The 14,049-nt window shown below is 34.4% G+C and overlaps 1 protein-coding gene across 1 annotated transcript; it reads right to left on the bottom strand.

Moving 5' to 3' along the window:
• Window positions 1-1,065: 1,065 nt before the first annotated feature.
• Window positions 1,066-10,905, bottom strand: LOC132286916 (alanine aminotransferase 2). The gene is made up of 15 exons (XM_059789348.1): window positions 10,474-10,905; window positions 6,689-6,739; window positions 6,336-6,386; window positions 5,695-5,760; window positions 5,547-5,608; window positions 4,506-4,584; window positions 4,305-4,409; window positions 4,078-4,188; window positions 3,689-3,826; window positions 3,461-3,535; window positions 3,130-3,250; window positions 2,887-3,041; window positions 2,207-2,281; window positions 1,813-2,016; window positions 1,066-1,498 (listed from the first exon to the last, which is right to left on the bottom strand). Exons 1-15 carry the CDS (start codon window positions 10,675-10,677, stop codon window positions 1,382-1,384), a joined length of 1,614 nt encoding a protein of 537 aa, XP_059645331.1. The 5' UTR covers window positions 10,678-10,905; the 3' UTR covers window positions 1,066-1,381.
• Between the last annotated feature and the right edge of the window lie 3,144 nt (window positions 10,906-14,049).

Consider the following 14,049-nt stretch of genomic DNA (forward strand, 5'->3'; position numbering starts at 1 on the left):
GATATTCTTCCCTCAAAATTTAGGATAAAGTATTGAAGAGAATTTGAAACTAGTCTAAGTAAATTATTAAAAAAATAAATTAAGTGGAAGAATATATTGAAAGAAAAATATAAATAAAATCGCAATTATAATAAGAAGTATTTTCGTAATCTAATTGTGTAATTATAAAAAGATTTTGGGAATAAGGTTAAAATTTTCACACTTTACAACGATAAAAAATAATTTCTTGCCCCATTTCCAGAGAATTCTAAGAGGAGTCTCCATCACGTGCCTGCCTTGGGATAATAAGGATAAGGAAATAGCAAAAAAATAAAAGAATCTTTGCAATGGCATGGACTCGCCAAAACCGAAAGTTAGATTCAAAGGCTGGCATGAAGAAGGGTTTTAACCTTCCCTCTGAAAGTTGATCGTAGAGATCTATTTTGAGTTTTGGATGCAAGAACTGAGTTATCACGTATTCTCACTTGCCAGTAGTTTTTTTCTTTTTTTTCCCTCTTTGTTGGCTGGTTCGGGAGACGAACCAGCCTGCCAAACTGGCCAATTTGCCGAACCATTGCCGAGCCGATTGTTGCAAATTCTCAGTCACACCGGTATACCGGGGTTTAACGGAATCGGTGGTCTGAAACCGGCCGGTTCGGCAAATCATGTTTTGACCTCCTTAGACTTAAACCTTCTAATCCCTAACAACGGGACACTGTATATGCAAAATGAAAAATGGAAAAAGTCGTCTTATCCAAAACCCCAATTATGACATCCCTTCTGGGGACAAAGTAAGCCTCCTGAAATCCACTTGCCAAAATGACTTTTGGCTACGTTTGGAGCATAGGAGCACCAAATCGAAAATTTTATTTTAAAGTTTAAATTGAATTTTTTTTCGATTTCAATTACAAGACACTAATTCGGTACTTTCAAACACAATATTTGAGCATTTCCGTCTCCAGATCTCTTCTGAATTACTACGGAAATGAGATGCTTTCCATGAAAGTATAACTTGCCAACTCCCTAAAATTCAACTAAACATCCAAAAGTAGGTATACATATAAAACATGATGAATTGATTAAATATGCCCCAAATAACAAACAATTTCTGATATATAAAGAGAGAAAATGATGAGAGTAGACATCGTTGGAGGACAATGAGAAGATAGCCTCTGCATCCTACACGCTCGGTCCTGCTTCTGTAAGTAACAGTATAACTAGCAACATGTTTTACTCCCCCAAGAACAATCAAAAAGGGAGGAGAAGACAGAGACATGGACATGTATATGACGGTTAAACCTTATTTAAGAGACAAAAGGCATGGACATGTACATGACGGTTAAACCTTATTTAAGAGACAAAAGGCATGGACATGTATATGACGGTTAAACCTTATCTAGAACTATTCACGAAATTCGTCCATGAATCCTTTGTGGAATTCTGTCAATCGAGAGACTACAGCCGGAATCTTATCCTCCTGAGGCAGTATTGTGCACCTAATATGCCACGTTCCAGGAACCTTCAAAAAATCACAAAACAAATAAAATTCATCAATCAAGTTCAAAGAAATTGGGGTAGACTAAACAGTTTGCACGACAAACCATCCAATATTGAATGCATCTTCAATTAATGGAATTGAAGCAAACGAAATTTTGCATTTGGTTCAACTCTTTCAATGAAATGATAATTCAAAAAATATGACCATCTGATTTGCCGACATTAAAATAGGATATTTTTCTTCCACTCCGAACCATCAGCTATCAACAGTCAGACAAGGCTAATACACAGACAGAATCATGGAATACAATCAGCAATGACTTCAGTGATACTCACCTGCCCAAATCCAGATCCAGGAACAACAACAATTCCCGTGGCATTGAGGAGGCGACGAGCATAGAATGCATCTGGGGCTGCTCTTGCTGCCTCTGCTGCTTTTATTGCCTTCTGGGGTAGGTGAATTCTCGGAAAGAGATACATTGCTCCTTCTGCTTTATTGCATGTCACACCCTCTAAACTGTTGAATGCCTCTTCTAGTGTCTGTTTAAATGTGAAAAAAAAAAAAAAAAAAAAAAAAAAAAAAAAAGAAAGGAAATTGATCAAATAAATAATACAGATTTAATTGTACGGCAAATTTATTTTTCTTAAATTCACAAACATGTTGGTTTCACTTGTTGAATTTTATATATATATATATATATATATATATATATTCTTTATTTTAACTAACCTTTGCACGCCTTGCTAGTGATGAGAGGATTCCATCTTTCTCTGCAGTATAGGACTCATAGGATTCATCTCCAACCTGCATTTATCCAAAGAAATAACATTTAAAAGAGTAGGCTAAATAGATTTTTTTTTTTTTTTAAATGGAAAAGAATTACTAATGGATATCATACTTGAAAATTGTTTTATGCTGTTCATGAAACTACAGAGCAATTTAATTATGCTCAATGACAATAGAGTTGCAGTCCAATTCCTTGTTATAAAGGAATAAACTATCTATATGCCCAAGACTTGCCTAACAAGAAATTTTCTAAACAAAATACAACTCTAAACTAGAATTCTAATTACAATAGGAATTTGAGATACAATATCCAACCCTAGATTTGTGATAGGTTATAGGTCGAGACTTATGAGAGTGTGAATGCAAGAGATGTAAGACAGTCAACTTGTAAAGTAGATGCGGTGTGAGGGTCTTGGATCATTTACCTACCTCACTCTATCCATAGGGGTTAGGAACTAGAAGAGTAGAGAGAAAATCGATAGCAAGAAGGAAGTCTGGTAGAGTAATACACCTGAAGAACACTGACCTGATTTCACTAGGTTTAAGCCCATCTAATCATCACTCTTTAACCAAAAATGGGGAATTAATAAAGAAAAACACTAATGCAAAGAAGGAAAACTAACCTTGGGAGGATTCATGACGAGGCTTGTGAGAATTTGACCAGAGATATTAGAACAAAGATTCACAGATGCCACTTTGTAAATTTGTTCCCTTACTTCAGGACTAAAACCAGTTATTTCCATGTATCCTCCTCTTTTTCCACACTCCCCATAATACCCTGATGCCAATAAAAAACCAATGGTTCATTAGCTTGAACATTTCCAAAAGTCATATCTTGATCAATATAATTGAAAAGAGCAACAAACCTTTAGAAACTGACTGAAAAGATACTAAGGATATATCCTTCTCACCATACCCCATAGACCGGGAAATTTTCTTGAATGAGTGAAACTTCTTGTCAGGAACGTAAACGTTTTCCTGGTATACCTGTACAAATTCAATCTAGATTGTTAAAAGCCGTTATAGTAGCTATTAGTGCAATGAGAACATTCAGAGGCATAGGCATGTGAGGTGAATTTTGGTAAAGAATGGCCAAATCAAAACCCACCAAAACCCAACCTCAATTCAAGTTCCCTAAGAAATACTCAATCTCCCAACATAACTTGTAGAACTATGAGTCTGGAAAAATCTACTCGCCTCATCTGCCAGAAGAACAAGACCCTCTTTCTTGCAGAAGTCCACAATTTCCCGCTGGTTGTCCTCCGCAAGAACCTGCAGGCACAGATTATTAGTATCATCGGATCACAAGACAGGGTCATGAGTTATAACTAAAACACAATCAGCTTCCATCAAAACAGTCTCCTATGAACAAATGTCAGATGTCTTGATGTTATTATTAATATTCTGAAATCTGGTCATCATTACCTGCCCTGTTGGGTTTCCTGGATTTATTACAACCAAGGCCCGAACTGTAATGCCATTGGACCTGGCATCTTCCAATTGCTTCTTAACCTCAGAAATCTCCAATCCCCATCCAGTTGCTTCATCAAGGTAGTAAGGAACCTGCAAGAGCCAGTTAAGGAAATATATATCAGATATTCTTTTCACTAATAAAAACCATCAGAAGATAAAATGAAGATTTTAATTTGCAAAATTAACATGCTTGGTCAATAACAGACATAAAATTCACACAAGGTAGCCTAGACAAAGTTCAAGCTTTGCTTATGGCCAGCCAAAAATTAGCACCTAGTATAGCTGACCAACCAACTTGACTCATAAGTTCCCCCTATTGCTTCTATATAATGAAAACATACTAGAGTGCCACCATGGAGGGCAATTGAAGCAGAGTACAGAGGGTACTGAGGAATGGGACAAAGAATTCCATCCTTCTCTGATCTTATCAGCAACTGCATCATCATATGGACCTGCGAGGGGGGGGAGAGAAAGGAAAAAGTTCATACATATTTGAGACTGAAGTACCTTTAGTTTCTGAAAATTTTGATATACATAATAAGAATAAGGGCATGAAATTAATATTCACCGCTGGGCTTGCACCATCTGTCAAGAAAATATCATTTGGATCAGAAGGAAAACCATCACGGTCTTCAATACCAGCAGCAATTATATCACGTAATCCCTTGATACCCTGATGAGAAACAACAAAAGTGTATGCCATATGACATATATGCAGTTCTGCACAAGTGATGTATTAACTCAAAGTTTCAAGTTCTGCCTTTGTTACCTGACTATGACTATACGCACCGGTAGCTCTTCCAGGAATTTGATCCAGAATCTGCCAAGCTCGCTCTATGGCATCCGCACTACAATAAGTCATAAGAAGAACAAGAAAGGAATTAATCAATTGCTAACAGTAAGTCCAAAAGAATTCTTTGCTATGCCAGATTAAGGAATTTGTAATGCAAAGGTGGAGCGAAAAGTGAGATGGCTTCCTCTTCGCATTTGACCTGCACAAGTTTGGTAGAAGGTTTTATGCGCAAGTGTTCTTGGACTGACCCTATCTACATAAATTTGCTCTTTTCCCCAAAGAGGGGGAGGGGAAGGGGGTGGGATGATAGTGGTTGTCAACAGTAAGAATCGGACCTAACTCCATGGGGATGTTCACTAGACAGTCCGTGTTTTTACTTCCCCATTTCACTAGACAGTACAGAAAATTTAGCAATTATACTACACAATAAACAAAAGGTGAAATGCACAAAAAAAACCTCAAACTATTATTTTTTCCAAATAACCCCGTTGAACTATTAATTTGGCAGAAAGCCCCCTTAATTTTCACAAAATATTGCAATTACCCCTTCTGTTAATTTGCCATTAAAAATTTAACAAAAATTGTAGTCACATGTCATGCACGTTCTATGTGTTACTAGAATTAAGACCATTTTGCTCTTATACTCGATCTGTAACCACTTCGACACATTTACCATCAAACCCATTTCCTCGAATGCCTACACTGCATCATCGCTCATAAACCCAAGACCTGCAAATAGACAGGTCCTTTATTGCTCAATCTGAGTAGACGAGTAAGTTGGTAAAAATAATTAGTGAAATGACATTGTTTGGCAAATGGATATATTAGTAATTTTCCATCTCAACTAACGGCAAATATAACGGCATGGACAAATTTGCAAATTTTTTCTAGTTCCATGGGTTTGTCGCGATGTTGGGGGTATTTGCGAAACGTTGATAATTCGAGGGGCTTTTTACATTTTATCCATAAACATATAATAACTCATAAAGCATAAAACTAGCTACAAGTTTTCTGTACCTGAACAAACCCTGAGTTTCGCTTCTGTCCAATATGGATGGATGATCACACAGTGCAAGAACCTAATGTAAGGATTACCATGATTACAACTTAATCATGCATAAATGGAACTACAGTATGTTCTAAAAAAGATTTGCAGCACACAAACCTCTCGGAAAAAAGTAATTGGATGCTGACCAAGAGACTGGGGATTTCCAATATTACAGTAAAGTATCTGTCAAGAAGATGGGTAAAAAAATAAGCATAGAAAAAGAATGCTTAGGAAATCGAGTAGGAAAAGGCCAATATTTATGCATAAAGTAGTGGTGAATGGAGAGAATGAGAGAGATTTAATTTTCAATATAACAAATATCCTTGTTTATTACCATAGGCCTTGTAACCTGGTGGTATCTCCTCTACCTCTCAAAGTGGATGGTGAGGGTTTGAGTCCCCAAAGTGGTAAAGTGGGTGCGTGAGTGGGGTGTGTGTTTCTTGCCAATGAAAATATATATATATATCCTTGTTTATTTTCTAGAAACACTTTTTAAAGAAGTAAGGAACAACATCCGGCCAGCAGCGGTTTCTTAATTAGTCAAAGTTTGCCAGTTCAAGCATGAAAAAATGAAATTTATCTTCAATTAGTTAAATAATAAAAGGTTAAGAAAACATGGATTACTTGATTATGGAAATCAGTATTTAACTGAAACAGGAAATGGAAATTTTCCATATGGATACCAAAATGCATTCCAAATATGCATCTGAAACAATTTTTTGTGAATAACATAATGAAGAAGGACAAAAAAATAGTACCTCATCAAACTGGCGAGAACCTGGGTTTGCTTGTAATTCTTGCTGCAATTGCTGAGACAAGCAGACACAACATCTTAGATAACTCCAGAGAGATGAAAGCATTGTAGAAATTCTATGATAATGTCCAGAATATACAAATACACATTATTTAGTATTTACCCAAAAGTCATTTGGGTATGTGAGGTCAAGGTAATACACATTGTTTACCCAAACACCATTCAGGTATGTGAGGTTAAGGTACCTTTTTAAAATTTTCTTTATGGGTGGTTCTTTGTGTAAAAATGGGTGCTTCCTTGGATATGATGATTCAAAAATGGTGCCACAGAACTAGTTAATGCATTTAGCTATATTACCTGCGCCAAGGTGACAATCTCACCACGAACAGCGTACTCGCACTTTAAGACCTGACAAGATAGTAAAATTTGTTACTGAAAATATTGACAAGAACTATAAATTCAACAAGTGAAGTGAGGGCCAACACCATTGGCTTTGATACATCACAGTATGCCAAAGGAAGATGACCACGTCTTGAAACATTAACAAACTATATAACTATAATTTAAAATCTATATCTATAGTCAGGTAAGCAATTATGAGTAACAGTTAGATAACAGAAAATTAAATAAACGCAATCACACACAAGAACAAGAAGATTTACACCATAGGGGAAAAGCCACAAGACTATAGGACAAGCAGGTCAAATCCACCATGAAGAAAAGGTATTACAACACTAGCAACAGGGTAATAAACCTTAAGACACAAAGAATCAATTAACTTCGATCTAGACTCACACCAGATGTTCACCTCAAAGTCCACATGTTATTGATCAACAAAACCATTCCACACGCGGTCCACTTTTTCGGTGATTTATCTTTTTTACTAGCTGTCCAACTTGCTTGTCTGTTTTGTTGTTGTTGATGTCCTTTAAAGAACTCAAATGTGATGAATCAACACTCGTGAATCTACTCACCATCTATATGCTTCAATGATGAAAAGAAACAAAATATCCTAAACTACCAATATATACTCTTGAATGGATGCAAGTATGCTTCTCAAATTGCTAACCCTAAGGGTGTTTATATAGGCGTTTAGTCAAAAGGATTACGGCTTAGTGTCTAAAAAATATTATGAAACAAAATACTGCAAGATGCAATTGATCCAACAATGAGTTCCATCGATCAAACTCACATAGTAAGGGAGTATCCATAAATCATCCCTACTTTGTGAAAACTTTGATTATTTGATTTCAGAACCTGTCCACATGCATTCGATACTGAAAATTTTAAAAGCTGAATTTTCAATGCAAAAATTTTGAGTGTTAGTTATACATTAAATTTTTTTTGATATTTTTTTTAATTTTAACTTTTAAGTGTTTAGTGTTTAGTGATAAGTGAACTCTCCATCATTTAAAATTTTATCCCCTTTAAAGCGGCACTTATTCTTTTAATCGGTATCCTTATAGCATTATTAAATCCACTTCAAACAATAAATATTGAATCTATTCAGAATTAAGTACTGAATTGAGTAATCAAACAACACCTTACGGTATGAAATGACCTTTGCAACAATTATGATTACTACAATGTGACTTGGAAGATATGTTGGGTATACCAACTATGAGCTAGTGATCCTGTCAATGTTTATTAATTGACTCATGAATCCTTGAGATAGTATTCCACATTCTATATTAAGGTGCAAGCAATAGCAAAAGTATATCTTGATGACAATGACCATTGTTGACCATCACAGAATTAAGAAGGCATTCTTAAAATGGCTTAGGAATATTTCACTATCTTTGTTGAAGGTGGCATTCAACCTTTCCATCAGGAAGGGGGTTAAATATAAGTGAAGGACTCCACCATTTGCCACATATACCCCATATAGGTAATTATTTATAATCGTGTGATATGAATTATCGCTTGGGGGTTCCAAGAAGGATGTGTCTTGGAGGATTGAGAGAGAAGTGGTGGCCAAGAGTAGGGCCATAGGACCTTATCACAATAACAGAGCCAAGACACACATAATGGAGTGCTTGATATGGGAGAGCGCCATGGGACCTCTGCAAGTTGTGGGAGTTCAGTTCCGGTCAGCAAGCACCTACATGCTTTGGGAGAAAGTGAGAAAATAATGGTGAGATAAATCTCTTTGAGAGTGACAATACACCACATCTCATTGGTTGTGTTTTAAATGTGCATAGAAATCACATGTGCGACTTTGACTATGAATATCCTTCCACTCACAGAACTAGAGGTACGCCCTCCTTTAAAAAGGTCCACTTGAGGGGTTCTAGATGGTCATTCTCTGTAACGACATCACATTCTCTCTATCCTCTCTTTCCTCCTCTCCCAGGCAAGGATCCTCTTTTTGGAAAATGTGCTATCCAAACAATTATTGTGCCATAATTGAGGGGTTCAGAATGGTCATTCTCTCTCTCCTCTCTGTCCTCCTCTCCCGGGCAAGGATCCTCTTGTAAAATGTGCTACCCAAACAATTAATAGATGGCACACACGTCAGCAATGATGATGCAGCATCATCTGTGCCATCCAGTAAATACTCAGATGGCATATTTCACATAAGAGGATCCAAGCGTCAACTCCTCCGCCTACTACACCCTCTTTAAGGGTCTCTCTTATGTGGCATGTAAATTCATTATGAAACCATATCCACAACAATTAATCATCTAAAAAACTTAAGTCGTTAATGAGATGTAACTTAAATATTTATACCATCAACATGATCCCTCAAAAATAGCTATACTCCCCTAAACAAATGAGACAAGCAAATTATTAATTATTTGATTGACGGTGAATTTTGAGGGCAAAACGTTCATACTACGACAAAATGTTAACAACCAACTCGTCCAAAAGATTAGAACTCCTCAAAATATGAAGGGGGTGTTGCTGGTTAACAGAAAAATTATATACCCAGATGGAAACACATGATCAAGCAAATACTCTAGATATATATCCACACACCATAGTTGTTAACTTGTTAAAGGCGCGCCTAAGCTCCAAAAAACCCCAGACTCGCCAAGACTCACCTAGAGCACCTCAACCTAGTACAGGACAGGCCTTTTTCAATTAGGCTCACGCTTTTTAGTATGTTCCAGGATCAAAAAAAGTAAGCCTTCTATTTTTTACTGATTTATTCATATCATTTTTTTTTTTATCAAATGACTACTAAATTATAATATTCTATATCATTATAATGGATCATATTTTTCAAGGTTATGAAATATTTAACAAAATTCATAAATTTATGGTTTAGTACTTATATTAATTCTATTTAGTGCTTCATTATGAATGTTTATAATAATATATGTTTAAAGTTTTCAATAATTATAGTTTTTAATTGTTTCAGATTTATAATCACATTTAATTTGGTTAATGCATATGCATATGAATCGAGTTATGAACATTATTTACCTGGTCCTCTTCGTTGATATATAAAAAATTCCACTTTTTTAGAATTTTTTATTATTTGTGTTGCATATTTTGAATTGTTCATATTGTACATTGATTTTACTGAATTCATATGCAAATAGAAAAGATATATGTATGTCGATTTAGCTAATTTATTGAATTGATATATTGAAAGTATTTCTTGTTTTAATATTGACAAGTATATGTTGCATAGTTCAATTATTCTTTATACAATTACAATTAACATGCATTATTAAGTATGACACGAGTGTCATACTTGGAAGAGGCTCGCGCCTTATGTTGGGCTTTGCGCTTAGACTCCGAAGACCTTTGGCGCCTTAGTGCCCCCTTGTGCCTCTAACAACTATGACACACGCATAATTGTAATTGTGCATATATGTATGCCAACCTAAAAACATTAATTGAGTCCAAAATATAAAATAAATAAAACCAAACATTTTATGACAAAAAACCCACATACAGGATTAGGCAACCTCAGACAAGCACAAAAATAAAAGGTGAAAGGAAAACCAAAAAACCCATATGTAAAATCACAAAAAAAAAAAAAAAAAAAAAAAAAAAAAAAACCCACCTGGGTACAGAATTCATGACAGTAAATCAAAGTGTATCACTTACAAAATTTATGATGTAACATACATACATACATACATACATATTATATATATATATATATATATATATATATGATTTCATACCTTGGGATTAATGGTTTCAAGAGAGACAGGAGGGGATGAATTAGAAGAATCCATTGAATCGGAAGGAGAAGGGGAAGGAACGGACGTCAAGAAACGGAGGGCAGACTTAGATGAAGATGGAGAAGAAGAAAAAGTGAGTCTGAGTCTCTCTTTTGTAGAGCTCTTGACCAGATTTATGGCTTTCTCGGCTACAAATCTCCGCATTGCGATTTGGAATTTTTGAGGGAATTTAATTGGTGGCCACGTTCAACCCAAGACCAAGCCAACCTTCCTTTACTTGTCGCCAGCACTTTCAAAAATTCCAATGTTCTGTTCGGTTCTGTTCACTGTTTGTGTGTGTGTGTGTGGCGGTCTCAGGACTTCGTGAGTTTCTTCTACAAGAAGCTCGCAGAATTCCAGCCGCATTCATCTTTCGTACAATAAAAAGGTTAAGGAAAAAAATTCCTCTAACTTTGTAAATAACTCCTTTAAACTATATATATTACTCTTTTAAACTATTAATTTATTATAATTAATGACAAATTCTTCACAAAAAAATATCATTCTCTTTCTCATTAAATTTATTATTTTTTATTAAATTTTTTTTATCTAAATAGTAATTATACAGTTAGTATCAATTTATCTAAATAGTAATTATAATATTAATATCAATTCATCAAGTATAACTACCATTTCTAAAATAATTAACTTATTACTTAAATTTTACTATCAATAATAAAATTTATTATACTTAGTTTAAAAAAAAAGTTATTGTAAAGATATATTTTTTCATACAATATATTAATGAAAAATTAATAAATTACTTAAATAAAAAATACTTTCTTTTAAATAATATATTTATTAAAAATTAAGAAATTACTTAGATTTTTTAAAAAATTCATACTTAAAATATTTATTTAAACAATTTATTTTAAAAATTAAGGTAAATTTATGCAAATTTAATATAGAATGTGTTATCAAATTAATATGATTTTTTTTTTTCACAATTTATTTCAATAAGAAAACTAGATTAAGTGTAATTTAATATTAAAAAAAAATTAAAAAAATATTACACTCATTTAACGAAAAATAATTTAGGTATTGGGATAATTTACAACAAAATGTGACGATTCGAGGTATTATGAACAAAAATATACTTCAAATAAGTTATTTGCAAATTCGAACATAATTCAAGTATTATGTTTTTGCCTTTACCCCAATAATTCGGAGCACTAATATTTTCTGATTTTGAGTAGGAGTGACAATTCATATTCGTAGGTTATAATCGTGTCGTATCGTGTTGATGTAAGAGTATTATACTAAACAGGTAAACACTAACCCGACATATTTATCAAAACCAAGCTCGGCGCGTGATTTCCACACTGACTGAAATGTCAATTCTGCCCTTTAATTTAGTGAAAGACCACTTTTTTTTTAGAGTGCGTTGTTTGACATACTAGAGCATCACATAATAACGGGAGTTTTGGTCTGATGGTGGGCCATTATCTAGCCCATTTTACCCTTCTATCCACACTGGAACATGGGCCAGTACCCAGTCAGCATAGACATGGGTGGGTAGTTCAACTTTTGAGACCAATCGATATATGGCCTACGAATGAGCCAGAGTTGGTCTGCATAACAATTGTGGTGGAGCAAACACTTCCTAGACCCGTTAAGGTATCTTGGAGCTATAAGATTGTCAGAGGTCTGAAACTCTCGATGGTATTATACTTGAGCCATGGGTTGCCTGGGCTGTTTGTTCCGATCTATAAAGCTAATGCAGAGTTGAAAAAGGCTTTCTTTTGACTGTAGTCAAATGGAACCCATTTGGGCCCAAAAGCGTGAGTTCATCCCGCCTGATAGAGCCAATTTGGAGCCTGGTCTGGCTCGCCCTTTCAGTGTTATCTATGGTTCGCAGTATTCAAGTCCGTATAGGCGTAGTGTAATAAGGGTCATTTGTCCCACATCGGAATTAGATGGGAAAGTGATTGAGTATAAATAGATGGGTATGCAGTACTACTCAATAGTTCTAACTTTTGGGTAAATGGACAAGCACTCACCCGTTACAATTGATATCAGAATCAATCCGATGTCACACCAAGCGTCCGGCAGGCTGCGTTTTTTGCATTTGTATGCACATATCATTCTTAAAAATAGAATAAATATATTTGCTAGAGAATGATAAGCAAAAGACGAATCTAGCCTAGTTATTTTTTGAAATAAACACATGTTTTGGTCCTCGGCTGAACCATGATATGAATCTAGTCGGACTACTAATTATTTTCCTAAAAGGTCCAACAATCCAAATGCTCTCAATGATTCAGTGAGTAGAGGACAACAAATCCCACACTTACATATTTAAAAAAAAAAAACTATCCTAATCAAACCATGAAAAAAAAAAAAACTATCCCAATGTCAATAACAACAACAAAATATTTATTTTTGTAAAATATAACAATATGAAATTAGTATGAAAATTGATACTTTGCATTCCAATGACATTTCATGGTACTTTTGTTTTTTTATGTCAAAATATAATATTATTAAGATATTTTAACACAAGAAAAGAGTAATTTAGTCTTTTTTTAAATTTTCATTACATGTGCTAAATCTTAAAGAAGGTCAACGTAATAAAAGTTAAGCATTTTACCTATGTGTAATTTAATTTATTCTGACCTCGAGAAATATCAGTATAATTTACCCAATAATTTTTCCACGATTAAATTCTCCACTGTGAAGTTAGGGACCGATACCAAACTTGTCTAACACTTTAATTATTGACTTATTTGGGAAAGTAAAATCCGTATTCAATTGACAAATAAGGGTTGAAAGACCTAGTCAAAATGGCAACTGGCTGGCTGGGACACAGAAAGATGATCAAACTAACCCTAGCAACCGCACATTTGATGGATGGGGATACATTTAATGCTGTATGTATATCTCACGGGTTAAAACCATCCCTTCACCAGCCAAATTGGGACCTAACAATTAAGATTTCACCGAGTAGCTTGAATTGCACATGGTTGAGTCAGGGTTCCTTGGTAAGGATGTCGAGTGTACCACTAGTCATTTGATTAGCCTCGTGTGGACCCATAACTTTTGACTTTTTATATTATTTGTACAAACCTAAGATACAATCTGACCAGAAATTCATTTTAGTGGGGTTTGAACTTTAACTTTAAAAACTTTAAATTCTAATTAACATCAAACAAAGAAAAAATTAAGGCGGCTTGTTTCTCAATTGCTTTTGGTTTCTTATTTTTGTTTTGACCAGAAATAGGAATAATTGTTTTGAAGTGTATGATAATGTAAAGTATTGTTTGTAACATAAAATTTGTTACAAGATTTTTAAAAATAAAAACAATTTTTTTAATTTTGGTCTTAATTTTTTTATAAAAAAAAAAAATACTAATAAAAATCGATTGCCAAACACTAGTAATGTTAAAACAGTCAAAAACAAAGAATAAAACAAAGCAATAAATATTTATTTATGAAGTCAACTGTGACTTCATCCATTTTCTAGGCCAAAGTTACAATGTGATTGGCCATATGGGCCAGGTAGTGCAAATTCTTTTTTTCTTTTTCTTTTTCTTTTTC

This window comes from Cornus florida, unplaced genomic scaffold, assembly GCF_030987335.1.
Source record: "Cornus florida cultivar Cherokee Brave unplaced genomic scaffold, ASM3098733v1 CherokeeBrave_3.0.0_Hap2_Chr11, whole genome shotgun sequence".
Taxonomy (NCBI): domain Eukaryota; kingdom Viridiplantae; phylum Streptophyta; class Magnoliopsida; order Cornales; family Cornaceae; genus Cornus; species Cornus florida.